Below are 27898 nucleotides of genomic sequence, written 5' to 3'. Positions count from 1 at the left end.
ATATTATGCTTTCTTGTCTAATTACAGGGATAAATGAAATATGATGATTGCTAATAGTACATGTATTTACATTCAAGTATATATCCTAACATAACCCAATATAACCATTTAATATATTCTCTAATACAATATTATTAATATTAAAGTGAAATGGTTCTGATCATTACTGGCCTCCTCTAAGAGTACATGACAAGTACTTAAGTAGTGGGTAGAACTGAAAGTGAAATTGCTTAATGTCTACAATTCCCGGAGCCCTCTGCGCGCAAGTCTTCAAAATTACGGTGACTTAAGTCCCATCCTACCCGTTTTCCCCAGCAGTCCTGCAGCAGGAGCATTTATTCCTATTTCATAGTGTGGTCTGGTGGAGCAGAGCAGACAGTGTGGTCCCCAGGAAGGGATGAGCTGCTTTGGCTTTCCAGAGCACTCACTGGCTACATGACCTTGGGTATTCCACCTTGTTTTAAAAATGGGGCAGATAATCCTCAGGAGATTGCAAGAAGAATCAGAAAAGCTGTGCAGAGCAGCTTTGTATTATAAACACTAGGACGCTACCTACATGCTGCAGGTCCTAAACTAGTGCAGTGCCACGCAGCACACTGGGCCTGTGGCCACTGATGTTCACAAGGCCTCATGGTCAACGGAGCTTCTGCATCTGAGCGAGCCAGTACAGATATTCATTCAGGAGCTCCGGGAAACTGGATTTGCTCTCTAGAGGGCAGCTCAAAGGGCCCATTCACTCACATTCCACCCAACGGCATTCCTGGCCTCCGGTCACAGCCTCAGACACGGAAGTTCCGCAGGGTTTGCCAGTCTGTGGGGGTGAGTGCCCTGACACCATAAACTGCCCACTGCTCCCAGAAAGAAAGAAGAGCTTGGAATATGAGACTCCCCAGGTCTCCTGACCCTCTTCCTTCTTGGAATGAGACCCACGTAGTGCTCAGGGGATTTCTGGCGTTGGCCATGGACAAGCAACCAGCAGTGGGCTCACTTTAGGCACCCAAACCACAAAGCCCACCTCAGGAAGCCAAATTTCAACTCTGGCCCCTGGGGCAAACTTCTAGCAACCAAGCCAGAGGCAAATGTCAGACAGGATAAGGGATGACATCCCATCAATCAAGTTGAAAATGGGAGGGACTTAGCAGTTTATAATAAAGCCATAAAACTGGTACTGACTCTGGGTGAGAGGGAGAGGCGGGGTAGGGTGGTGACTAGAGAGCTGGTTCTGTGACCTTGGGAAATGGTCTCACCCCTCTGAGCCCTGGAGATGACCTGATGGGGCAGCTAGGAGGGCCAAATGGAAGGACTGCAAATAAAAGGCACTGGGAACTCTCAGGGGCTACACACATGTGAGATCTTCCCAATGAAATCAGCCTTAGCTTTAAAACCAGGAAATTGTTAGCAACAGGCTCTCACCTTCCTCAACACCCACAGCATTGCCTATCTCCCTGTGATAGCTTGATTCTAAAGATAACAGCCTGCCTTTACTCAGAAACCAGGACTGTGACGGGTTTTGCACACATTCTCTTTTCACTTTCACAGTGTGTGACTATGGGCATGCAACTTATGTTCTCTGTGCCTCAGTTTACTCAAGTGTTAAATAGGAATACTCACATGAGGATTACATGAGTTAAAATGGATAAAATGCTTAAAATAGTAAATTATTTAAACTTTATCAAGTCCTTGGTAAGTGACCATAGTACAATTATTTGTTAAATACGTACATTTTAAAGAAACGTCATCATATCCACACACCTATGAGGCACCTGCCCAGGACCACAGAGCCAATCAATCAGGTGATGGGTGATTCCAGGTCGGCAGGAAACCACCGCCCACTGACACAGGGACTGCACCATCCATCCTTGGTTTGCATGGTGCCTGCCATGCTTCCTGTATTACTGTTAAATACACGGGGCAGGCCTTTGGAGGATCCCAATGTTTTAAAAGGGCAATACGAATATGATTCTAATACATAAAAAGTATGAGGGCAGCAAGAATTTAGTTACAAAACCAAAAATCCTCAAAGAGAAGCCACATAGCACTGTGCAGTGTTACTACTGCCTCGAGTCTGGACAGGGCACAGGTGACCAAGAGACAAGTCTTATTTAACTGATTTCACAAGAAGGGTCCAAGAGTTTTATTAGACAACCCATGTCAAGGTACAAAATGATTAATGACAATATCAGCCATATTCTATCAGCCAAGTGCCACTTGTCACTATGAAACTATCCTGTAGGACATCCCTGGGCTCTCAGTTGCTAATGGGCTGCTGAAGAAATGAATGTCCTCAAATTGAGACCCTAACACAAAGAGATTCTAGAGAGTGGCACAGAAAACCCAGCTACTCTTACCAATGTGGGGAAAGGGTCAGGGGAATGAACCTCTGCAGGACAATTTGAATTCCCAAACTGAGTAAGAGCAAAACAAATATGCAGGCAGGGCAAGGCCTCAGGGGGGCTCCTGGGTCTGGGGCAGGGGGTGGGAGACAGGAGAGGCAAAATGGCAAGGACTTGACAGCAGGTTCCTCTTGTCTACTTCTTCCTCCCGCCTCTCTCCTTGAGGGCCAGGTGGATGACTGCGCCATTGGCCATGTTGTAGTAAGCCAGTGAGTTGGAATCTTTGATGAAGATACCCTGGAAAACAGAGAGCATGCCTTAGCGTGGGGCAACCCAGCCTTGGGCATACCGCTGCAACCTTACAACTGTGCACTTGGTCTGTTTGCGCTCTGGACTTAGCAAATACAGGAGCTAGTGAGAAGGTAGGGTGTTGGGGACTGGAGGCCTCTCATTCCTCCCACTGTTTCCTTTCTTCCCACCAATTATGCTCCTCCCCTTTGTTAACATTTGACTCAAAAGCTCAGCTCCCCAAAAAGTTGGCCCCTCACCAACTCCATGGAGTTCTGACTCTGAAATCACAAGACCTTTAGGGATCACTTAGCCCAACAGCCTCAATGTATAGAGATAACTGAGGTCCAGAGCGGGGATTTGTTCAAGTTCAGAGAAGAAGAACATTAACACCTCCGTGTGACCTGGCATCAGGGTGGGGGGGGCGCTAGACTATCACCTCCAAGTCAGGCTGCCTGAGGTCATACTGGCAGGGATGGCCCAACCACTGGATCAGGAACCCACCAGAGCATGCCTAAGTCTTGTCCCCAAATCTCTATGCCCAGTCATTGAGGCAAAGAATCTTACAGATCCCACACAAGACTACTGTGACCCCACCAGAGCCTTGCATTGTTGGGCACACCTGCCCCAACACTTCCAGGGAGCATCACGACTTCTAGGATGGATTCAGATGGCCACACCCAGGTATCACTCCACTCCCCTTTTAGCTTCCATGAGAGATTTAGCTTCTGTGAAAGCAGAGGTGTCAGGACCCAAGGGGCAAGTCTGTGGACAAACTGACTCACCTCATACTGTAGCTTCTGTTTCCCCGCAGGCATGCCTGTGGCTTCATGAATCTTCACCTTAATGACAGAGACCTGTGGGATCAAGCAGCAGTCATTCAACTCCTTGGTAAGGCCAGCTAGAGGAAGCTTTCCCCTGACCGCTTGGTTCCCATGCACCTGATGCCAGTTTGTGGCAGCACCCATACCTGGTCCGTGAGTGGGAGGGTGAAGACCAGCACCTGCCCATTCAGTTTCCATTCCGTCTTATCCTGCATGTTGGGCACCTGGACTTTGATGGACACTGGACCCTACAAAACAGGAGGTGGTCATTATGCCCAGGGAGCTCCGAGCCAATCAAGAACTATGCTCTGCTATCCCTAGGCCTGTTCAGACAATGTCACCTGTGCATCTGGGCTCCTGGATTCTGGCCTGATTCACCACTAATACCACTTGTGAGGTTGTACAAGTCACCCCCCGCTTTGCAAGATTAGGTTTCTTTTCTTTAAAACAATCTCTATCTTGTCTCTTGGTGAGTCTGGAGCTAATGTGAAGAACTTTAGTGAAAATACTCTGCACACCCCAAGGGAAAAGAATATGACCTGCAGGGTCAGAAGACCTGGATTCCCAACTCAGCTTCCCAGCTAACAAGGTCTGTCTGAGTCTCAATGTCATTATCCACCAAACAGGGTCCATGACTGTTTTGAGTATTGAGGGGAAGTATCTGTAAAGTGCTTAGCTCTATCCTGGTACTTGAGTTAAGCGTTTAAGAAATGGGAACTATTATTAAAAAACAAACAAACAGGGCGGGTGCGGTGGCTTACGCCTGTAATCCCAGCACTTTGGGAGGCCAACGTGGTGGATCACTTATGGCCAGGAGTTCGAGACAAGCCTGGCCAACGTGGCAAAACCCCATCTCTACTAAAATACTAAAAATACAAAAATTAGCTGGGTGTGTGGTGCACACCTGTAATCCCAGCTACTCAGGAGCCTGAGGCATAACAATCACTTGAACCTGGGAGGCAGAGGTTGCAAAAACAAAACGAAACAAACAATTTGGTCAAATAAGTTGGGGGAGCAGAGGCTGGGGCTGTTTCTGTCTCCTTACTGCAGCCTGACAGCTTCCCTAGGGATTGGCAGTGACAAGGTCCCCACCTCCCATTATTCCAGGACCCCAACAGGATCCCACCCAACAGGCAGACCTCCTAAGGGCTACAGCTGGGGAGGAAGGCCACAGTAAATTTTACAATACCACACGCAATTTCCTCCAGGTGTCTAGGGTCCCTCTCACACCTGAGTTGTGCTGCCCGTGCAGCTGGATCTCCCTGTTGGCCTCTGTAAGTCTACACCAGAGGGACCACCACAGTCACCACCTCTGCCACCACTACCATCACCATCACCACCAATGCTCTCTGCTCCTCCAATTGTTGCCCCACATTCACTGTGTGCTCAGAAGCCCTTAGATGCCTCCAGCAGCTGACCTAGGCCCCAGAAGCCAAGACTGGGAGTGAAATAGGGTCAGTTTCAGAAGTTAACGATGGGGCGGGACTAAACCCTCCAGCTAGAAACTTCAGCAGCATTCTGGGATTACATACCTTGTTTCTGCGCAGGAACTCCTCCTCTGGCATGAGGCTGTCCTCTGTCTTCAGTTTTTTGGAGGTGGGCTCATCTTCCATGGGAGGTGGGGGATGAACAGGGGGCATTGGGGCTGGAGCTGGGACAGGTGCCACAGGTGGAGCAGGCACAAAGGCTGCAAAGACAAGAATAAGCAGCCCCATGAGAGGGCAGAAGGGGCCCAAGATTCAGGGCTGATGAGAAGTTGAGAGGGAAGGTTGCAAAGGTTTCCTCTAGTCAGAGGTGTTAAGTGCTGTTCCCTGCTGAGTCTGGCAGCCAGCAGGTTCCCTGGCAGGGGGACCTGGGAGGCTGCCCAGATTGGACAGCAGAGGACTGCAGGAGGGGCAGGACTGATGGATGGAGCTAGTGCCAAGCAACAAGCATCTCTCAGTCCTCTGAGCCTGTCGGGGACCTGATCCCTGAATGCACAGACACTGGCTACACCATTTCAGCCTCTCATTTCTACCAGAACAGTGGCTCCCAGCTCTAGGGTTGCGAATCTTTCAATAGGAAGCCAGGGCTCTCCTCTGGGCTGGATACCCTGTTGGAACAGCTGGCACTAGCATCAGCCACTGCTCTGCTGACAGTACTTGGCCCGTGGTCCCTGACCTAATGGCCTGGAAAATGATGCAAGAGATACTGACCTGTTGGCACAATCATGGGGGGTGGGCGGGGGGCCATGATAGGAGGGGCCGAGGGAGGCATGGGCACCACGTTGATTCTGGGCGCATGGATGATGGGCGGCATGGGGGCGATCACTGAGCCTGGGGGCAGTCGGACCACAGATGCCATTGGGGGCCGGGGCATGACGGGTACTGCGGAGACAACTGTAGTACGAACTGGAGGTGGCATCTGTGCAGGAAAGAGACCCACAAGTTACAGGAAGCCAAATTTGGACTCCAAGGGCACACACAGTTGGCAACTGGCTGCCTGTAGCTCTGAGGATAGAGGTTAGACAACTCCGTCCCGGCCCCCTGGGACTGAGAAACTGTGGCCTCACACTGGGCGTCCCATAGGAATTGAGCTGCTGAGAGCCCGAGGATGACACTCTCTCCACTTGGGACTTGGCGGGTCAAACTTGACCGGCTACTTTGGCAAACACTGAGAGAGTCACTAAAGAGGCTGAGACCTTGGCCAGGCACAGTGGCTCATGCCTGTAATCTCAGCAGTTTGGGAGGCTGAGGCGGGCAGATCACCGGAGGTTGGTAGTTCGAGACCAGCCTGACCAACACGGAGAAACCTCATCTCTACTAAAAATACAAAATTAGCCGGGCATGGTGGCGCATCCCTGTAATCCCAGCTACTTGGGAGGCTGAGGCAGGAGAATCACTTGAACTCGGGAGGGGGAGGTTGCAGTGAGCCAAGATCATGCCATTGCACTCCAGCCTGGGCGACAAGAGCAAAACTTCATCTCAAAAAAAAAAAAAAAAAAAGAGGCCAAGACCTCGACTAAGTCTCCTGGAGACAGGCCAGCAGTCCTCAAAGTCCCAATAAGCCCTGCAGCCCTTCTCTGACACTAACTGGTTTCTCATATTTGCCACTCACCTCCCTCCCTGTTCCAACCCTCCTCCACAAACAGATCAAGCTAGAGGTTCCCATTTGCATTTAAACGGCTCTTTGTCTTTCAAACTGACCCACCCAACACTCAGGCCCCACTATAAGGCAGCTGCCCTCTTCTCAGCCAACAGTGTCCGACCTCAAGAATGAAGCTCTAAAAAGTCAGTTCCAGGGTAGATGCTGGCTTACTGTGGGTGGTCGGGGCACTGAAGTGATGGGTGGGGCTGAGCTGGGGATGTTGGTGGCTGAAGATGGTGGCGGTGGCTGTTGAGGGATTTCATTGGGCTTGCTGGGGCCAATCTTCTCTTTAGTGTCATCCTCTGGCACCAGGCCTTTGGCCTTGTGAATGGCCTCAATCTGCTCCTGGAGGGTGATGTTGGCCTGGGCAGCCTGCTGGGTCCGGGCCATGCTGCCTGAGTGGCCATCCCAGGTCACCTGCAAGTGAAAGCAAAGCCACAATGCTCCTGGAACTAAGCCCAAGTGTGGAAGACAGGGGGCAGAGAAGGCACTAGGTTCCACTTTAGCCGTACCTTTTCCTCTGGCTTCTGGATCTCCTCCTCACCGATCTTCTTACCAATGGCTGTTTCCTCTACACCGAAGATGTCAGTACGCCGCTCAGCCAACTGCTTCAAGCTGCTCTCAATATCCAGACCTGTATAGTCACAAAACAGACGCAGAGGATAGAAAGAGAAAATAAACCAGGTGTCCTAACAAGAGAGCAGCTTTTCTGGTGTGCAGGGAGGAGGCTGGTTCCATGGGATGAGGGTGACTCAGGGCCCCAACTCTTGTTCTCTGGGCTCAGGGAAAGCCACCCAATCTAAGCCTATAAACCCAGTGCTTGTGCAACCCCTCTGACTTATAAAAGAACGGTAGGCCAGACACAGTAGCTCATGCTTGTAATCCCAGCACTTTGGGGGGCCAAGGCAGGAGGATCACACCCGAGGTCAGGAGCTCCAGACCAGCATGGCCAACATGGCAAAACCCCGTCTCTACTGAAAATACAAAAATTAGCCAGGTGTGGTCGTGTGTGCCTGTAATCCCAGTTACTTGGGAGGCTGAGGCAGGAGAACTGCTTGAATGTGAGAGGCGGAAGTTGCAGTAGCCAATATGAAGCCACTGCACTCCAGCCTGGGAGACAGAGTGAAACTCCGTCATTCATAAATAAAATAAATAAATAAATAAGATGGTGAGTCAGAGACGGCAACTGTGTGGAAAGGGCCACATGGTGTAAGTGGCAGAGTCAAAACTAGAAGCCCAGTCTCCCACCTGTGGCACAGTTCCTGCCCCATTCCAAGCAGCTCAGGGTACTCCAGCCATCAGTGCTCTCCTTCTAAACAGCCACAGGAAGCCCTCCCAGCTAAAGCCAGGGCTTGCTCTGGGATGTCAACAGGCACATGGCATCTCCTTCAGTGTCTGCCTTTGGGGAATTTCTATGGGGAGTCCTTCTGGAAAGTGGAGAGTTCTCTTGCAATATCATAGGGTGCAACTCTCCTCAAAAGCTTTTGTTGACAATTGTTGCTTTCTATGTTTGCTTAGAAGAAGTTGACTGTAATTCGGAGATTACCATGGGCTCTCCTGGAACCCCTACCTCACCTGGTGCGTACACCTCATCATCGCTCTGCTTCTCACGGATGGAGCGATCCCGCTGCTCCAGCCAGCGAGGGTCAAGAAGTCCAATGCGCATGTGTTCCTGCATTTTGCTGGCAGGGATCTTCTCCCCAGTAATGGGGGACACAAGATACTCATCTGGAGCAGGGGCTGGAGGCAAGGGCTTGGAGGCTAAAAGGAAACAGATGTTTCAGTAAGAACACTGGTGGGCAGCCACCTGAGTTAAGAGGGTGGTATTTCATGCATGCATCATTCATCGAGGCATCTATTCAGTGCCACTCTTGTAGCTGGCATTGTGAAAGGCACTAGGACACCAGAGATGACTGGGCCCTGTTCCCACCATGAAACCTGTAACAGATGGGCTTGCAATGCTTTTACAATAAGCTGCACCTCAAGCCCTCCTAGAAAGATGGGTGTGAGGAACACATGAGGACACACAGTACCTTCCTGGGCAGCCCGAGGGTTGGGAAGCAGGCCCTACCTTTGGGATCATAGTCCTTGCGCACAATGACTTGGTCTGGAGTTGGGGGCAGAGGTGGAGGCATGGGCGTCTCTGGGGGTGGGGGCACTTTCTGCCCTTCTTCTTCATCATCTGAACCCTGAAAAGCAAAGCAATGGCAGGACTCAGAGAGGGGTTGAAGCCACCTCCCTGTAGCTGAGCCTAGCAGCTCTCTGGGTGGCAAGGAGCCTTGGCCTCTGCCAGCCAGCATCCACGTGCTAAGCCTCCCAGGGCAGCTGAGGCCAGCCGGCAGCAGGCCAAGCTGCTTCCTCACAGCATGAATGGGAGTGCTGGGGCCATGGTCCTAGCACTCCTCCCAGGCATTTCCAGCAGCTGGCACCAGGCAGTCCCAAGAGGCCAGGGGCACTTAACACGCTGGGGGGGGCAGTGCCCAGGGGGCGGGGGCGGCAAGTCGGCAATCAATGGTAGCCGCTCACACAGCAATGCTGGGAGGGAGAGAAAAAGTCATTTCCCACAGACAGGGGCCCTTTCTTCTTAGGCTGTGTACAAATTATTTCCGAGTGGGGGAGAACAGTCTGGTTCTGGAGACTCCATGCCTGCTTGGAGGGTCTGGCTTGAAGGAGGTAGGGATGCCTGAAAGGAAGCGTGGGCTGCATTTAGAAAAGCTCTGGGAGCTTGGAGCCCAGCTGAGAGCTCAAAACAGAACAGGGTAACGCAGTGAGTTCCCTGAAGGCTGGCATGAGGCAGTGAGAGCAGGCTGTCCGGGCCAGGGAGAAGGCCACAGAACAGGTCAGCACAGCTTTTAGATCCTTGCCTATGAATGAATCTTTGTTGCCGGAGCTGGAAAGAGGCTCTGTGCTGCCTGGGCTTGGGCAGCTGTATGGCCTTGTTCAGGACCCACGCCTCCTTTCAAGGCTCACAAAGGAGCTGGATCTGACTGGTGGAGAGCACTTCGATCTCCTGGGGCTTTGGGGCTTCAGGGGAAAAGGTCATCCTGCAGGACTGCCCAGCAGCTTACCTCATCCATGTCTTGTACTTGGGTGTCCTGGTCCAGCTGGGAAGGAGGCTCCTCCGCCTTCTCCTGTTTGTCATCCTCCTCATCAGACTCGACCTCCATCTCAACTTCCTCACTCTCCCCAAACTTCTCATAGCGCTCCTGAATGAGGATTCGGGCCCCCAGCTCCTCTGGCGTGGTCGGGGGAGGGAAGTTCCCTAGAGGGTGAGCCAGAGGCAAAGGTATTCCTTATCAAAGACCCATCTATTTGCCCTGTCTGAGCTCCCCAAGGGCTGAGGCTATGTCTGTTTTCTCTCCAGCTATCTCCAGAGGCCCATCTAGGGTCTGGCAAGTTATGTATTGAATCTAAGTTGGGCAAAGTGGTAGAACTGAAGTCTTTAGGGAGCAGGGAGAAACAGCACTGATAAAGCCCTCTGAGGGCTTCTGCTGCTCTCTGGGAACACTTGCACAATGTCTCCCAGTAAGTCTCAGAGTTCCTGGCTCCCCATCTGGAGTCACTCCTCACAGACCTACCTTGCTCATTAGGTTGGAAGTCCACTGTTTCCACCACCACAAAATCATGCCAGTCGATCTGAGCATAGGCCACCCGCTCCTTCTCCTTCTCCTCTTCTTCCTTCTTTCTCTCACGTTCCTGGAATTTGGCCCATTCCACTCGGTAACACACCTACAGAGATGGGCAACAGCTCGGTGCTAAGCTGAAGCAGGGTCTGCTCCTGATGAGGCTACCACCTCCAGGGCTTTCATCAAAGTCAGTGCCTCCTTCGGAACAGAATGGAAGTATGGTTCCAAACTATGGCATTTGCACCTGGTTCCACCCAGGTGCAGAGGTTGGACAGAATGAAAATTCCACCCTCTGATCTGCTTGGGAGCTGGCCTTCCGCCTTCTAGCTAGAGTGGAAAAGAGGGAGATATATTGAGGCTGAGAGCAAAGCAGAAAGCTGTGGTATGTTGGGAAGCATCCGGACTCCAGGTTTCTTTGGCCTTTGTAGCCAACAAAGCCTTTTCTCCCACCATTCCCATGACTGGCACATAACAAGGTCCTGCCTCAGAGACTGTTTTCAAACATAAAACAGAACCCACCACCAGTAACTGGTTGCAAGAAATGCTATTCAGTTTACCTGATCCAAAACTTCTCGGGGGTTTTCAGCCTCTTTCTTGAGCTTTGAAAACAAACCTTTGGGTGGAATCAAGATCTGAAATACGGAAGAGTTAAAGCAACTGTCAGTGCTTTACAACGCAGTACAAAGAGACAGCCTTCCTGGGCCTGTGATAAAGCACAGGAGATGAGGAAGCATGGGATTCTGTGTCCCAATCCCAGCTCCACCTGGCAGTGGGACTTTGGGCAAGTTACTTAACCTCAGTAACTTGATTTCCTTCTCCAAAATAATGGCACCACCACTCAAAGCTGGCACCATGAACTTAAAAAGGCGGCTTCGAGGATTAGCAGGAAAGCATGCAAAGCACTAGCAGATTACCCAGAACACGGTCAGTAAGAGATGGCTGCTTTCATGACATTGACCTGCTCTTATCCTTTCGAAAACACTATGCAGGTCTCCCCTGAATATCGTATTCAGAACCGCAGCCTACCTGCCCCACCTCCCTCTATTTCTGCTCCCTGCTTTCTCTCTATAGTATTTAGCACCATGTGACAGACACTAACAATGCACTTGACTCCTCCTCACTAGACTAGAAACTCCACGAAGACAGGGATTTCTCTTTTGTTCACGATTACATCTCCAGCCCCCCGAATAATGTCTGACAATGTATATTTACTGAGAACAAATGCTGCCTTTGTTCTAAACAGCCCCAACAGCTTCTACTGCCACTGGCAAAGTGGCTCAGCCCTATCCCAATCCTCCTTCTACCTCTACCCCAAGAATCTATCTGCTCAGTCTTCCATGGCTAGAAACAGACAGCAGGAACCTCAAGTTACAGTGGTAAATGCCAATACCCAAGTTCTGAAGAAGAAAAAACACGAAAGTAACAGAATAAAAAGTGATCTGGGACCTTTAACCCTGGAAGCAGTCCACTGGGAGAAATTAATCCAGGGCTCACTTAAAATTGATATTGCATATTTATAGTAATCCTTGGGCCTTGGGCCTTAAGTGACTTATTTTAGCTACCATACTAGCTTCTGGATTTGGTCATTTTCTAAACACACACATTTTTACAATTCTAACTATGTACTTAAAAGTGAGTAAAGTTAGGAAATTCTCAAGTCCTTTCAAGTCAGATCTTTGAGGCGTTGTTTCTGGATATGAAGAAGAGATGTACAGACCATCCCACTGAAAAGGGAAGGAAAACAACCTCCACGATATGTGTAGCAAGAAAAATGTGCCACAGGCAAAGCTATACCAGTGCACTTTGCAATAAATTAATAATCTGATTATTTTGAATGCCAGAACTGACTTGTCCAGATTCTTGATTGCAGCTGTCAAATGATAATTGGGTTCTTAGGGTCTGAAGCAACAATGCCAGAGCTCAAGCCCCAGCCCAGCCACCTCCTAGCTATGTGACCCTGGCCATGCTAACTTCACTGCACCTCAGTTTTCTCTTCTGTAAAGTGAACACAGCAATAGTGGCTACCTTATAGGCTACTGGAGATTAAATGAGAAGATGCTGCATACATAATTTCTTAGTGATGTTAGTTATACTGACTTATATGACATCAAAGTGTCTCTCAACGCCTATTTAAATGCTATTTCCAATTTAAGGCACTTTATAAACTGAAGAACCAAAGTTTTAGGGTCAAATGTGGTTTAAATCTCAGCATAGCTACTTACTAGCTGATAGACCTTGAGTACGTGACTTCACCTTTCTGAGCCCGTTTCTGCTTCTGAAAGATGGGGGGAAAACACCTCATGGCTTCTTGTGAGGACTAAGGTAAAAGGATGCAACTGTTAAAGGTTGGCTTCTTCTCAGGGCCTTACTAGGCAACTGAAAATGGAAATGTACTTAAAAGCAGCAAGCACCACGTAGCCTTGTCACATAGCAGGCAATCGCCTAATGGTAGTTAGCAAGCATGTGCTTCCCCTCTCTTTAGAAACAAGCAGTCTGTGTTGCACTTAAAAGAAATAACTGAATAGAAATCAAGGTTTTACATTAAACTGGGATTCAAAACATTTGCTCAGAGGCCCCATGGAGAAGCGATGTCCTTGGAGACAGTGAGTGGACACAGTGCTTCCAAGGGTAAGATGTTTTCCTTTCCTGGGCCCAGGACCCCAGCCCCATCCTGCCCAGGCACCTTGGTGTACTGTTCCACTAGCTTCGTGAAGTAGTTGAAGAGGCTGTGCTGTGGGCGGAGAAAGTCAAACTGGTAGTTGCGCTGCTCTTTCTGCATCAGCTGGGTCAGAAACTGGCGCCCATTCCTGGCCACAAACTGAGCCGTCAGCTTCACCACATCCAGGTCGAAGGCTGAGATGGAGGGAGGATCAGCAATGAACTCAAACTCAGGAGGAGGCTCTTTGGGCACGATGGTCTCTTGGATTACTTGGGCTTGGACCTAAGATGCAAAGGGAGTGAGGCGAGAGGCACAGGGGTGAACAGGCTCGAGGGGAGGGGAGGGGATATGGGCATGCACCCCTCAGCAGGATGCTGTGAACCTCTAGACTTCTGTTAATTATGCACACACCACTAGCACTTGGTGTGAGAGAATTCTAAATCGCAAGAGCATTGATTTCCCAGCCAACTATGGCTTCAACTTCCTGAATGGCTGAGTGAGAACCATTCCCCTCTGTATCTCTGCTCCTGCCTTGAAATTGAGGGCCAAAACTGGGTGAAAGAAGATCCAACAGGAATATGACTTATTAAATCCCATCCAAGAGGGATGGATGTGCAGAAGGCCTACATGTGTGCAGAAAACCCCACTGTACAGTGTTACCATGACCTCCGCATGAACCATGAGGTAGCACAGGTACTGTGAATCCTCTTTATAGATGAAGAAACTGAGGTAGCCTGAGGCCCTAGGCCTCATTGCAATGCAAGGTCTTAGAACCTGACTTCAACCTTTATATCCTACTGCAAAAGGAGGGGCTGCCTTTTCCACCATGGTTCAGGAGTGCAGAAGGCAGGTCTGCACAGGAGGAAAAATATGTCAGCCTCTCTCTTCATTCATAACCCTAATAGTCCCTAATGCTGGGCCTCAGCACAGGGAAGGTGGTATTACGGGAGGCCAGATGGAGGGGTCCTGGGAAGAAGAGACAGAAGGGAAGGGATGGCACAAGGAGGAGCCCACAGGCCACACTGCATCCTTCAGCACAGCCAAGTAGGAAGTGCTGCCCTCACATCATTGCACTGCCCTCACACCCTGAGGAAGGAGTTGAATAAATCACACTTCCTCCGACTCTCAGATTCCTCATATAGCCTCTGCGAGGAGTCAATGAGACAAGACTCCTGAAGTACCAAGCGCAGAGCTGGACAAGCAGTGCTTGGAAAATGCCAACTAACATCAGTACTTTGCTGTCTGGGCCTCAGTCTGCCTCTGAGAGATGGGGATAACAACCTCACTTCTCTCCCTGGGTGGTTGTGAGGTTTGGAGTTAATTGTGTACCCCCTCCCTATCCCTGCTTCCCTCTCAAGCCCTGAATAAGTGAAGGGGGCACTGGGCTCCAAACCTTCTGGGGCAGCTGCTGCTGGGTGGCCTGCTGCTGCTGCTGCATGACCTTGGGGATGGCGGCGGACGGCTCCTGAGCCTTCCCCTCCTTGAACTCGCTGACCTTGTGGCGGTAGTAGGCATGGTAAGGGTCATTGGGGTTAAGAAAGTTGAACTTGGGGTTGTTGATCTCGTTCTGTCGGATCCTAGCTTCAAATTCAGGCCCGTTTCTGGAGGGAGAAAAAACAGCAAGAATAAACACCACTCCCTTGTGCCTGCTGAGATCTAGAACACTGCCCATTGGCACGTCCTTCTTGCCACCACCCACTGCTCATACCAGCCCAGCCCTCAGCAGACGTCCTCCTCTAGCCTCCTGGCATCGGTGATCAGTGCCATCTGCCTCATTCAGCTTGAACCAGGCCGCCTCTACCACAGGGTCTCCCTGAACCCAGTCATTCCTTAGTTCCTTTTCTAGTTCTGCCATTTCCAAAACCATCTAGGCTATCGCTCATTTCTTTTAATAAAATTTACTTTAAAAAATCTATTTAAAATGGAGAATACATATTACTACTTCAAATAAAAAAAAAATCAGTATGCCTTTACCAACAAAAGGTAGTCAAAAGTGAACATAATGAAAACAAAGTAATACTGTCAAAGTTTAGCTGGAAGTTTGCTGAGACTAATTCTCTTAGTTCAAAGGGGCAGCAAGTGCTGGAGAGGTGTAAAAGGTACATGAGCACCAAACCTAGACTTTGTCCTCTGAGTAACAAGAAAGACTGAAAGACATGAAAATGTAGTTGATTTGAGCCTGGGCAACAAGAAAAGACCCTAACTCTACAAAAAAATTTAAAAATAAATTAGCTGGGCATGGTGGTGTGTACCTCTAGTCCCAGCTACTCAGGAGGCTGAGGTGGCAGGATCACTTGTGCCCAGGAGTCTGAGGCTGCAGTGAGCCAGAATCGTGTCACTGTATTCCAGCCTGGAAAACAGAGCGAGACCCTGTCTTTAAGAAATAAAAACAAAACAAAAAAATAGTTGGTTTAATGCCTTGTCCAAGTACTCCCTAAAACCACCCCAATTATACTGGTGAGGCCCACACAGGAAACATGCTCAGCAAGGACCCAGACTCGTACAGCTGTATAAGGCACCTTCAGATGACAGGGGTGTGGTAAGATCAGCAGGGAGGTCTCCAACCACTGTCTGTACCTGGGATGGTTCCCCAGATATGCCCCATGTCCCCAGCAAGCCTTCAAAACCTCAGGATAAGCCGGGCGCGGTGGCTCATGCTTGTAATCCCAGCACTTTGGGAGGCTGAGGCAGGCGGATCACGAGGTCAGGAGATCGAGACCACGGTGAAACCCCGTCTCTACTAAAAATACAAAAAAATTGGCCGGGCGTGGTGGCAGGCGCCTGTAGTCCCAGCTACTCGGAGAGGCCGAGGCAGGAGAATGGCGTGAACCCGGGAGGTGGAGCCTGCAGTGAGCAGAGATCGGGCCACTGCACTCCAGCCTGGGTGACAGAGCAAGACTCCGTCTCAAAAAAAAAAAAAAAAAAAAAAAAAAAACCTCAGGATAATGAAAAAATGTCCCTATAATGATGTTTAGGGAAACCTGATTTTTAAAATGTCCCAACAGTAATATTCAAAGTGCCACACTTATATACACCTGTGTCTGTCAGAAAGTACACGGACCTTAAAGACACAAGATATGAACACATTCAAGTCTCAGGTTCACTACTGACTCACTCTGACCCAGAGCAAGTTACCAAACTACTCTTTGCTTCCATTTCCCCATGTGTAAAATGCAGCTAATACCAGTTACCCTTTCTACCTTGAAACATTATTGAGGAGATGCCAAAGTCTTTGTTTTATAGACAGGGTCTCACTCTGTCACCCAGGCTGGAGTGCAGTGGTACAATCTCAGCTCACTGCAACCTCCACCTCCTGGGCTCAAGGGATCCTCCCACCTCAGCCTCCTGAGTAGCTGGGACTACAGGAATACACCCGGCTAATTTTTTTTTACATTTTGTAGAGACGGAGTTTCACCATGTTGCTCAGGCTGGTCTCAAACTCCTGCGCTCAAGTGCCTTGGCCTCCCAAAGTGATAGGATACAGGCGTGGGCCACTGAACCGAGCCCTCAAAGTCTTTTCAAATCGTACAGTGGTCTGCAAATGCAAGGGGCTAGGAGGGGTTGTTCCATAAACATTGTCTGTGGGGCCTTCCATTGCTCCTCTGGCGAGAACCTTGTACTTAGAACTGCCCCAAACTCACCAAGGCATGGCCCCTGCGTCTGGTGCCAGCCAGCTGGCTCCACTCTCTTCAGACTTTCATATCTCTGGCCTGTGAGTTTAAGAGGGGGTGGGAGCCCGGCACAGTGGCGCACACTTGTAGTCCCAGCTACTCAGGAGGCTGAGGCGAGAGGATCACTTGAGCCTAGAAGATCATACCCAAGCCTGGGCAACAAAATGAAATTTCATCTCCAAAAAAAAAAAAAATTTTTTTTTTTTTAATTAAGAGAGACGGCAGGAGACAGGATGCAGGCAGTGCTGTGCCCCAGATCAACTACTACAGCAATATGTGCCACACTAGTGATCGACACCCAGGCTGGCTCCTCAGCAAGTCGTGGTCATACCCTGCCGTGTGACTAACGCCATGAGGTCTCAATTTGACAGTATATTCGTCTAACTGGAACCTCATGCTTTGGAAAAAAAACTCTCCCTACTCCTTAAATAATGCAAACTACACATAAGAATGAAGGTGAATGCACACTTAAATCCTGCTAAACTAGACCACTATACCCAGCAAATGCCTCAGGGAGACAAAGGGCTCCTGGAAAAAGGGGCCCTGGTTGTCTCTTGTACCAATGCCTAAGCCATAACTTTACCCCATCTGGGAACAATCTGAAAAATAAAACAATGAGAAGGCTTGGCATGTTCATTCCAAGCTATTCTGTTGCTTTAAATTAGCTTAACGTTTATTTTAGAATCACACTCTCCACCAGAAGGAATAGATTTCAACAGAAAAAGACATGATTCTGACTCAACCCAGCTGGTGGGACTTTTTAAGGGTAATTTCCACTTCAGTTTCTTGACAGGAACATGCAGGAAACGAAAAGACCTAACCTAGTGAAAAAACTTTTGGAAAACCGCTCAGTTGTGCATTTCTACTGCATGCTCCATAAATACACGTGAACCCAGGAGAAGTGAAGCACAGAGTTCTGCATGCCTGCTTTAACTCGGATATTGGTCTCTTTGTTGCAATGTAAACGATAAGTTCATAAATTTTATTTATTTATTTACTTTTGAGGCGGAGTCTCGCTCCGTCACGCAGGTGGGAGTGCAGTGGCACAATCTTGGCTCACTGCAACCTCTGCCTCCCGGGTTCAAGCGATTCTCCTGTCTCAGCCTCCCAAGTAGCCCGCCACCACACCCGGCTAATTTTTCGTATTTTTAGTAGAGATGAGGTTTCACTATGTTGGCCAGGCTGGTCTCAAACTCCTGACCTCAGGTGATCTGCCCACCTCAGTTTCCCAAAGTGCTGGGATTACAGGTGTGAGCCACCACACTGGCTCACAGAGTTTAGAAATGCCTACAAAAGCAATCACCATAGCTAAAAATCAACCTAGGGATGTGCATGGTTTTGGATTTTTTTCTTTTTTTTTCTTTTTTTTGAGATAGGGTCTTGCTCTATCGCCCCAGGCTGGAGTACGCTGGCATGATCATACCCTTGACCTCTCAGGCTCAAGTGATCCTCCCAAGTGGCTTGAACTACAGATATACGCCACCATGCCCAGATAATTTTTTTATTTTTTTTAGAGACAGGGGTCTCACTATATTGCCTAGGCTGGTCTCCAAGTCCTGGGTTCAAGCGATCCTCCCACCCTGGTCTCCCAAAGTGCTGGGATTACAGGCGTGAGCCACCTAACCTGGTCATATATATTTAAAGGGACCTTGGACGTACTCTTATTTCTTTAACAGCAGAGGATGGCACAAAGTTATTGGAAAGCTATTTGGCAAAATGTTTAAGAAATCTTTTAAGGATGCTCTTTTAGCCAATAATGAGCCACACAGAATTTTCTTCTAAGGAAACAATCTAAAAGGGAAAGAAAATGCTCAGAGATTTCCCCACAGCTTAATTTGCCAAAATGAAATGTTGGGAACAGGCCAGGTGTGGTGGTCACTGCCTATAATCCCAGCACTTTGGATGGCTGAGACATGAGGATCACTTGAGGCCAGGAGTTCAAGACCAACCTGAGCAACATAGAAAGACCCCATCTTTACAAAAAAAAAAAAAAAAAAAAAATTAGCTGGGTGTGGTGGCAGGCACCTGTAGTCCTAGCTACTCAGGAAGCTGAAGTGGGAGGATAACTTGAGCCCAGGAGTTCAAGGCTGCAGTGAGCTGTTATCGTGCCACTGCACTCCTGCCTGGGTGTCAGAATGAGACTCTGTCTCTAAAAAAGAAACGTTGGAAACCTCCTCCTCTAAGGCAAATACGGAAATGGTGGCCAAGTCAAGGAAAGCCTTTCACCTCTACATGGTGCATCCCCTTAAGGACCACAGGGCATTATGAAGACCATGGAGCAAAATGGAAAAATGCTTACAACACAGAGTGGAATATCTTTACTAGAATTACAAGGATCTAAAAAAGGATGCCAAGGACAGAAGGAAACAGAAAAATGTGAAAACAGCTGGTAGACACTACTCTGGTAATGAAAATATGGTGATTCTTCACCCAACTCCGCTTTTCTGTATATTCTGTTTTTAAAATATCAGGGGAAAAGGGGAGGCATGAACATTGCTAAGAGCCATTAAACATTTATCTTAAACACAACACTGTCTAAATCTGACATGACCCAATCATCATCATCACAATGTTCAATCAAGCACAGAGCAGCTTTCAACCTAACACTCAAGGTAATCAAAGCCCTTGAAATGTAATGAGATGAATCTGCAGAGCTGACACAGTGAAAGTCTAACCGAAGTAGGCTGGTGCCGTGGCTCACGCCTGTAATCCCAGCACTTTGGAAGGCCTAGGTCAGGGGATCATTAAGTCAAGAGACTGAGACCAGCCTGGCCAACCTGGTGAAACCACATCTCTACTAAAAACACAAAAATTACCTGGGCGTGGTGGTGCACGCCTGTTGTCCCAGCTACTCGGGAGGTTGAGGCAGGAGAATCACTTGAATCTAGGAGGCAGAGGTTGCAGTAAGTTGAGATTGCACCACTGCACTCCTGCCTGGCAACAGAGTGAAACTCTATGTCATTTTTTAAAAAAAGAGAAAGTCTAACCAAAGTAATCTTTATGTTTAATTTTATTAGGTTGGGAAAGGAAGGAACACCCGTTAAATGATGCATACTGACTGAGACACTGCCTCAGGGGAGTGACGTGGTCCCTGGAGAACACATGCTGATTGAGCCTGCATCCACACACGAAGCAACTGTCCAGAAATCCAGACTGATTGTGAAGTCTCATTTTTACTTGTTTTGGTTTTTTTTGAGACAGGGTCTCACTGTCACCCAGGCTGGAATGCATGGCTCACTATAGCTTCAACCTTCTGGGCCCAACTGATCCTCTTGCCTCAGTCTCCTGAGTAACTGGGACCACAGACCCATACCACCACAGCCAGATAACTTTTTATTTTTTGTAGACAGGGTCTCGCTATGTTGCCCAGGCTGGTCTCAAACTCCTGAGCTCAAGTGATCTTCCCACCTTAGGCTCCCAAAGTGCTAGGATTACAGACAAGAGCCACAGCACCTGACCTCCTCATTTTTAAATAGTAGCAACAAATTTGAGTTTCGAAAAAATTATTGTGAGGACAAACAAAACATCTGTAGGCTGGACATGGCCTGAGGGCTGCCAAAGGAATACCTTAAATACCCTAGAGGATGTAGTGACCTTTGGAGTCAAGGGGCTAGTAAAAAAATTCCATCTAAGGATGTGAGGGTAAGTACAGTGAGGAGAGACAGGGGGAACTCGGAGCAATTCCCATCCCATCTGAGGAGATGGCTAGCACCTGCACGGAACTGTGGGGAGAGACAGGAGGAACTTGGGGCAATTCCCATTCCATCTGAGGCGGCGGCTAGCACCTGCATGGAACTGTGGGGACGGACAGGAGGAACTCGGAGCAATTCCCATTCCATCTGAGACAGCTAGCACCTGCATGGAACTGTGAGGAGAGACAGGAGGAACTCGGAGCAATGCCCATGCCATCTGAGGAGGTGGCCAGCACCTGCGTGGACTGAACTGCATGCAGCCCCATGACCTCGCTCCTGCCTCACAACAACTCTGAGATGGCATTTTGTTCCATTTTGCAGATGGGTCATTTGAGGCTCTTGGAATGTGGTCTCTGTACAATGAGAATAATAAACTCCCCTTTTTATCTTCCTCAGGCCAGCAGCTCAGGCACAGACACACCATCTGTGATGAAGCAGCTTTCCAGGCATTTCCTCAGGCCAGTTTTGGAAGCAGAGGCTCCTGGTGACTGTGGGGCTAAGTGTGATTCTCACTTTGGCCACTGCTATGCTGTGTCAGGGACACCAGTCCTACCTATTGCCTACCCCAGTGCCATGTTGTGGTTTTTTATGAACTAAAAGGCCCAAGCCAACAACGTCTCTTTAAAAACCCTTGTGCTGATTCAGTGCTGAAATCTCTTCATGCTGAAACCCACCTCTAACCCACCCAAGTAGCTCTGTTACCTGGCTACAAAGCTGGCAGTCTTGTCAACAATATTTCTGACCTCTGGAGGAGGGTAAATAATCCCCACAACTGGCTTAGAAGGTGCAGAATCCTCCTTTGAAGATGCTTCTTCTTCTGTGGGCTGTGAAAACAGGAAAAGAAATAAGGTTTTAAAGTCCCTGGTTCGGAGCAGGTTCTCCACTGTTAAACTCCTCTAGGATATCATTCAGAGTAGACTTTCACTCACAGACTTCCCTACGGTTAGAACCCTCTGCTTCAGAAAAGCAGTTCTCTTAAGTTCACTGCACCTGCAGGGGCTGCTCCTGGGGACCCAGGGAAAAGAGCAGCTTCCCTGGCTCCTCTCTAGCTGGACTATCTCAGTGAGACCAGGATTTTGGTAAAAATCTGCATTTTTACCAAATGCCCAGATGATTCAGATGCAGGGACTCCGACTACGTTCTGAGAAACCATGTTCCAGAATCCAGGCCATGTCTGTAACCCTGCACCCAGCGATGGGCTTGGCATGGAATTTTTAATTACTGTTTGCTGAATAAAGAAATGGGAAACTATCTGCTGACAAATTCTTCTGCCCTGAATGCCCTCTCTGCCTCTACTCCACTGTCTTAACCAACATTCAATGCTCAAGTGTTTTGTGAAATTCCACTGGAAGGCTCAGCATTAACTATCCCATAAGTACCAATAGTTTTTCTCCAGCAGCTTCTTCCCCTTAGTAAACAAAGGGTCAAGTCTCTTATCTTAGAAAAACGAAGTTTCTCCTCTGCCTTCATGTTACTTTCTGCCGCTGCCTTCTCCCACCCCTTCCTCTGGCAGCTAAACATCCTGAGTTCTCTTCAGTCTTGCTGGTCCCACTTCCCTGCCTCCCATCTGGTCCCCGTTCATTTTAAGTGCTCTTGACAAAGTCAAAAACGACTGCCCACAGCCATTATCTGGGCGTAAGTGGTGACCACTCCTTCACAAAACTCTCAACTCCTAGGCCCCATTCTTGCCTGTCTTCCCATCTTGCTCACCATTCCATTCATGTTTCCTTCCTGACCCGTTTCACCTCCTGCACTGTGAAGCTGGAGATCCCCGCTCCTGCCGCCCAATTCTGTTCTTGGTTCTCCTCTCAGTTTTTGGTGTCCTCCTCTTTCCGTCCCGCCTCTAGACTAAACAATCTGGACCAAACTGATGTCCTAGAACACTCTTGTGTACTGAACAGCTTCGGGTCCAGCTAACTACTGGGCACTTTCATCTCTAACCTCTTTCCTCAGGAATAACTACCCAGTCATCCACGCCAGAAAGTTGGGGGCTCCTCTCTCTTCCTCAGCTTCCACACTCAATGATGATAACATTTATCAAGTTGGGCACAATGGCTTGCACTTGTAATCCCAGTGACTCAGGGGGCTGAGGTAGGAGGATTGCTTGAGCCCAAGAATTCAAGGCTGCAGTAAGCTATGACTGCACCACCGCATTCCAGCCTGGGTGACAGAACGACACCTGGTCTCTTAAAAAAAAAAAACTTTTATCAAGCAATGGGTAGATCCCAGGTATTTTTCCCAAGCACTTTAAATATATTAACTCTTATAACTTGTATAAGAAGCCTATAAGATTAAGTACTCTTTTTTTTTGAGACAGTCTCTTGCTGTCTCCCAGGCTGGAGAGCAGTGGCATGATCTTGGCTCACTGCAACCTCTGCTTCCCAGGTTCAAGCAATTCTCTCCCGAATAGTGGGGATTACAAACATGCACCACCACACCTGGCTAATTTTTTACTTTTAGTAGAGACAGAGTTTTGCTATGTTGGCCAGGCTGGTCTCAAACTCCTGACCTCAAGTGATCTGTCTGCCTCGGCCTCCCAAAGTGCTGGAATTACAGGAGTGAGCCACTGGACCCAGCCAAGAACTCTTAGTATCTCCACATTACAGATGACAAAACTGAGAGATGGAAAGCTTAATGTCCAACTGGCAGAACCAGGATTCTAACACACCACTCTGGCTGGAGAGCCTGCCTACCCCCTCTGCCCTAATCTAGGCCAGGCCTTCAGCCTCTTTGGAATAGCGTGACTGGCCTCCCCTCCTCGTAGTGATTCTCCACATGTCTGCCTACCTGAATTTCTGAAACACAAATGTCACTATTTGGCTTAAAACCCTCCCTTTTCTTCCCATTGTCTACAAGGGAAAGTTCAAATCCTAAGTAAGAATCGCATCTCCTGCCACCACGCTCCTAAGTCTATGCTTCAACATTTGTTCATTTACTCTTGATTAGACACACCGTTTGATTCTTACCTCGGTGTCTTTGCGCATATTATCTGGCCATTACCTTATTTTCCCCCAATGCCTGGGAAAATGCCAGGGACACACGGGCACTTAAATATTTGTGGAAAAGGCATGGCTTCTTCAGTCATGTCCCACCGCCTTATTCTGAACCCAAAGCAATGATCAGCGTATGTGCTCAATAAATATTTGCTGGATGAATAAAGGATGTTATTTCCCTTCCCTAGTCACCTACCTGGCAAACTCCTATTCCTTCTTCTAAAAGAAATTTACCTCTCAGTCCTGTGGGCTTCCCTACCTTAATATCCCTTCTACCCCAGCAAGCAATGTTCATTAGATTTGTACCTGAAACTTCTATCACAGGGTATATCATACCGTACTACAATGGTCTGTGCACATTCGATATTGGAGAGCTTTATTAAGGGCGGGCTGGCACTGTATCATTGATGGCCATTGGGACAATAAACATTTGGTGAGCATTCTCGTATGTCTGTCTTCTCGTTAGCCTGCGAGCTCCCTAGGCAGGGACTATGTCCCATTCATTCCGGTAATGTGGGAGCCTGGCACGGTGTCTGGCTTGGGGCAGACACCGAAATAGATGCCGAGAATTAACATCCAAAGATGTACCGTACAGGCTGGGAAATTAGGCATTACTGGGGAAAGGCTGTGGCCGGCGGCCCCAACTGCCACATAAGATCAGAGGATGGGCTGGATCAGCGACTCTCACACTTATAAATCAATCACCTTAGGATTTTGTTGAAATGTAGATTCCTATTTAAAAGATCTAGGGCGGAGACTCCACATTTCTAAAAAGCTTCCGGCTCGTGCCGACGGGGCTGCTCCGCGGACCACTTTGAGAACCCCGTTCTGGGTGGCTCATTTCGCTACCAGAACACCACCACAGCGCGGGAAGCGCGCAGCCTCTTGGGACTTGCAGTCCCTCCAAGCCCTTCATAGCTGCCGCTTATTCCTGTGCGAGTAAGGAACGCCCAGGCCAACGCTCGGGCTGCAGGCTGAGGGGCGGGGGAGAAGTACCTGTTTGGGCTCGGTGGCCACGGGCGGCGGCGGGGGCACCGCCTGCACGGGTCCGGCCGGCATGACTGCGACGCTCAGGGCTGCCAGTCCGCCTCGGTGTTGGTGAGCGGTGCCGCCTCAAGACAGCCTCCCCGCTCGGACAGTACGACGAGCTCGCAAGATGGCGGCAGCCGAGAGAGTGGTGGCCGCGAAGGTAAGACTGACGCACTTCCGGGACCGCCCCCTCGCAGTGACGCGCTTCCCGCCCCTCCCCGCGGGCACCGCGGCGTCCGACGCCGTTGCCAAGGCAGCGGCCCGAGCGCCCGGCTGGGGCTTTCCGGGGATCCCGGTAGCCGCAGGCGCGCCGGGGGCAGTTCCGGGAGTCGACCAGACACGGAGGCTAAAACTGCGACGCCGAAAACAGGTGAGATGTTCTACGGCACCCGCCGGACCCCCGCCGCACTCACCTCGCGGCTCCTTTATTCCACAGGCCAGTGCCTCGCTCCCTTCGACCCCGCCTTTCAAGAGCCCAGCTCCCTCCTATTGGCCTCTCATTTAGGAGAGCCCCTGTCCCCTCAGGCTCGCCGCCTCAGAGCCCCACTTCCTTACTCCCTTAGTCCCTCCTTTCATTTCAGGCCCACATCCTCCAAGCCCCTCTTCCAAATCCTACTCCTTTTTCCCCATGGGCCTGCCTTTTCTTGCTTCCACCCCCTGCCTTCCGTAGTCCCGCCCTCGAGCCCCACTGGGGCCTCCCTTTCACATCAAGGCTGCTGCTTTCTTTTTCTTTCTTTTTTCTTTTTTTCTGAGACAAGGTCTTGCTCTGTCACCCAGGCTGGAGTGCAGTGGCGCGATCTTGGCTCACTGTAACCTCCGCCTCCCAAGTTTAAGCGATTCTCCTGCCTCAGCTTCCCGACTGGCTGGGACTACAGGCGCCCACCACACCCGGCTAATTTTTTTTTTGTATTTTTAGTAGAGACGGGGTTTCACCATGTTGGCCAGGCTGGTCTCGAACTCCTGACCGGAAATGATCCGCCCGCCTCGGCTTCCCAAAGTGTTAGGGTTACAGGCGTGAGCCACCGCGCTCGGACAGTTTTTAAATTTTTTTTTTGTAGGGACGTGGGAGGACGTCTCCCTATGTTGCCCAGGCTGGTCTCAAACTCCTGGGGTCAAGCGATCCTCCCGCCTTGGCCTCCCAAAGTGCTGGGATTACACGCATGAGCCATCACGCAGGGCTGCTGCTTTAGGCTTCACCCCTCACTCTCACAGGTGCGGCCCCGCAAGCTATGCGGCTCGCTCCCCAGAGGCCTACCTCGAATCCTGCCGGCTTCTGTCCCTCTCCTGCGATTCCCCCCTCTCTCCTTCCTCCCCTCCTTAACTCGGGAAAGCGGGGAGCTGGCTCCGAATCTGTTCCTGGACTTAAGTTTCCTCACCTGTGAAACGGAGTGATAGGAAAGGTTGCTCTCTCAAGTCTCCCCACTCCCCCACACACCTGGTAGCTGTGTATCATGGTTGTTATTAATGTAGAATAATGGTAGCTGGGATGTATTGGTCATTTACTATGAGCCGGATACTGTGCCCAACACTTCATGTGTTACGTCATTTATTCCTTATAGCAATCTATTTACAAATGAGGACAGTGAAGTTTGGAGTTGGTAGAGTGGGAATGCAAGCTTAAGCCAGTCTTATTCCTCTACTAGTGCAGTTAGTTATTTTGTCCTCAGTCCCTTCATTGTCCCCAGGGATCCAGGCAATTAACAGTCTCATGTTTGAGACTGACATCTGCCACATAGCTGGTTTTAGAGTTTCCCGTGTTTTCATGGTGGTGACTTTGAATCTCAGCAGGCACCCTGGCTGGGAAGTAGGCATCATCTTTATCGAGTAGGGTTAGGGTACCAGTTCTCAGAGAGAGAAGGTGCCTGAATGTTGAACAGAAATGTAGGAAAGGCTCCTGCTCTTCTCTGGGAGTCAAAAGTCCACTTTGAGCCCCAGGAAATTGAGGAGACGCAGAGATAGCTGCCGCTCCTCCCTAAGGGCTCAATTAGTGCTGTCACCTATGTGGTCATGGGTACAGTGCAGGGCTGGCAGCTTCAGACTGAGGGTTCCACTCAAGACCCAGGAATTACAGAAAGAGCTCACGTCAAGTGCTTCTTCACTTGACGTGCACGTAAAGTACTTCTTAAACCATGCTCGTATCTGCATGACCTCAGTTTTCAGAAGAAACAACATAAGGTCATCTTGGATTTTCCTGACACTTGGGCATTTGCTGCTGCTTATCTGAATCAGGATCTAGTGGGAGTTGATATCCAAGATGGCCCCATATGGCAGCTATAGTTATTTGAAGGTGAACAGCTCAGTGTTTCCTGGTACCTTCGCAAGCAAGCTTATGAATTCTAAATGCTTTGTCACCTGAATACACTTCCTCCCAGGTTGGGGCTTCTTGATTTCTTTATTTCTTTCATGCCCATTCCAGGAAGGAAACCCAGAATACTTCCGTGTGTTATTTTGCCTTTGTTTCTGCCTCCCTCCTTGGAGACATAAAATCTCTTGGGTAGCAATAGTTCATGAGAGACAGTTGCCAAGACAACAGGAGTGTAGGATGTGGGCATGTATGTTGTGAGTGTCATGAGGCAGACACATATCCCTTGGGTGATATCCCATGGGTGAAACTGGCACACACAAGCTTACCCCTTGCAGAGACCCTCAGATATCGTTGGTAGTTCCTGGAGGACAGGGCTCCTTGTGCCCTGCTGTGTTCCTGGTCTTGACATAGTGCCTGGTATGGAACAGATACTCAGTCCCCATTTGCTGAATGCACACGCAACATCCAACCCTCTGCACCGTCCAATACAGTAGCTACCAGCCAACACAGATTTTGAACATTTGAAATGGTTTCTGGTCCAAATGGCCATGTATTGTCAAACAGGCATTAGATTTTGTGACTTAATACCATAAAAATGTTAAAAATCTCCTTAATAATTTTATATTGATATGTTGAAATGATAATGTTTTGGGTATATTGGGTTAAATAAAATATGGTGTTTAATTGACCTTTTTTTTTTTTTACTCTTTTTAATGTATAGGGGAGAAAAAGTAATATATTTTCCTTACTCATTGCAAATTTAATAAAAGATTAAGGTGTCTCACGCCTATAATCCCAGCACTTTGATAGGCCAAGACCAAAAGATTGCTTGAGGCCAAGAGGCCAGGACCAGCCTGGGCAACATAGCAAGTCTCTGTCTTTACAAAAAACAAAAAAATTAGCCAGGTGTGGTGGCACCCACCTGTAGTCCTACCTACTCAGAAGGCTGAAGGGGAGGATCACTTGAGCCCAGGAGTTCAAGGTTACAGTGAGCTATGATAGCACCACTGCACTCCAGCCTGAGCAACAGAGTGAGACCCTGTCTCTAAAAAATAAATAAATGAAATAAAATTTTAAAAACAGATTAACAAGAGGAAAGTATAGAAAGTATACAAATTTAATAAAAGTTTTCCGGCCAGGCGTGGTGGCTCACGCCTGTAATCCCAGCACTTTGGGAGGCCGAGGAGGGCAGATCACAAGGTCAGGAGATCGAGACCATCCTGGCTAACATGGTGAAACCCCGTCTGTTCTAAAAAATACAAAAAAATTAGCTGAGTGTTGTGGCGGGCGCCTGTAGTCCCAGCTACTCTGGAGGCTGAGGCAGGAGAATGGCATGAACCCAGGAGGTGGAG

General features: G+C 49.1%; 2 protein-coding genes across 10 annotated transcripts in view; one reads left to right on the top strand and one right to left on the bottom strand.

The window, feature by feature from the left end:
- Positions 1-2110: 2110 nt before the first annotated feature.
- SF3A1 (splicing factor 3a subunit 1) lies at positions 2111-24401 on the bottom strand. 3 transcript variants are annotated; one of them, XM_055251916.2, is made up of 16 exons: positions 24209-24401; positions 20922-21043; positions 14250-14457; positions 12881-13138; positions 10755-10829; positions 10150-10300; positions 9640-9833; positions 8643-8760; positions 8147-8332; positions 7084-7205; positions 6743-6988; positions 5641-5848; positions 4978-5132; positions 3592-3693; positions 3407-3478; positions 2111-2630 (listed from the first exon to the last, which is right to left on the bottom strand). In XM_055251916.2, exons 1-16 carry the CDS (start codon positions 24269-24271, stop codon positions 2529-2531), a joined length of 2382 nt encoding a protein of 793 aa, XP_055107891.2. In that variant the 5' UTR covers positions 24272-24401; the 3' UTR covers positions 2111-2528. The 3 variants fall into 3 exon arrangements, with proteins under 3 accessions (XP_055107891.2, XP_063479617.1, XP_063479618.1); XM_063623547.1 differs by having other exon boundaries at positions 2111-3478; positions 24209-24351; XM_063623548.1 differs by lacking the exons at positions 20922-21043; positions 24209-24401 and adding an exon at positions 15109-15131 and having other exon boundaries at positions 2111-3478.
- Positions 24257-27898, top strand: part of CCDC157 (coiled-coil domain containing 157) — a 20024-nt gene continuing 16382 nt past the window's right edge. For 5 of the 7 annotated variants that reach the window (XM_055251921.2, XM_055251920.2, XM_055251917.2 and 2 more), the window contains exon 1: positions 24482-24611. The gene's annotated coding sequence lies outside the window, so the exon portion shown is untranslated. Of the gene's footprint in view, positions 24402-24481; positions 24612-27898 lie in introns of those variants that run through there. The other 2 variants (XM_063623557.1, XM_055251919.2) reach the window with 1 other exon arrangement.

Source organism: Symphalangus syndactylus, chromosome 18 (genome assembly GCF_028878055.3).
Source record: "Symphalangus syndactylus isolate Jambi chromosome 18, NHGRI_mSymSyn1-v2.1_pri, whole genome shotgun sequence".
NCBI lineage: Eukaryota > Metazoa > Chordata > Mammalia > Primates > Hylobatidae > Symphalangus > Symphalangus syndactylus.
This window is presented reverse-complemented; position numbering and strand designations above follow the sequence as displayed.

Excerpts from the sequence above, each read along its gene's own strand:
- SF3A1 (XM_063623547.1), bottom strand. The coding sequence starts at position 24,271 with ATGCCGGCCGGACCCGTGCAGGCGGTGCCCCCGCCGCCGCCCGTGGCC. Across the intron at positions 8,761-9,639 it reads AAGTACAAGACATGGATGAG|GGTTCAGATGATGAAGAAGA; the intron begins GTAAGCTGCTGG and ends TTTGCTTTTCAG. Across the intron at positions 7,206-8,146 it reads TGATGAGGTGTACGCACCAG|GTCTGGATATTGAGAGCAGC; the intron begins GTGAGGTAGGGG and ends GTGACTATACAG.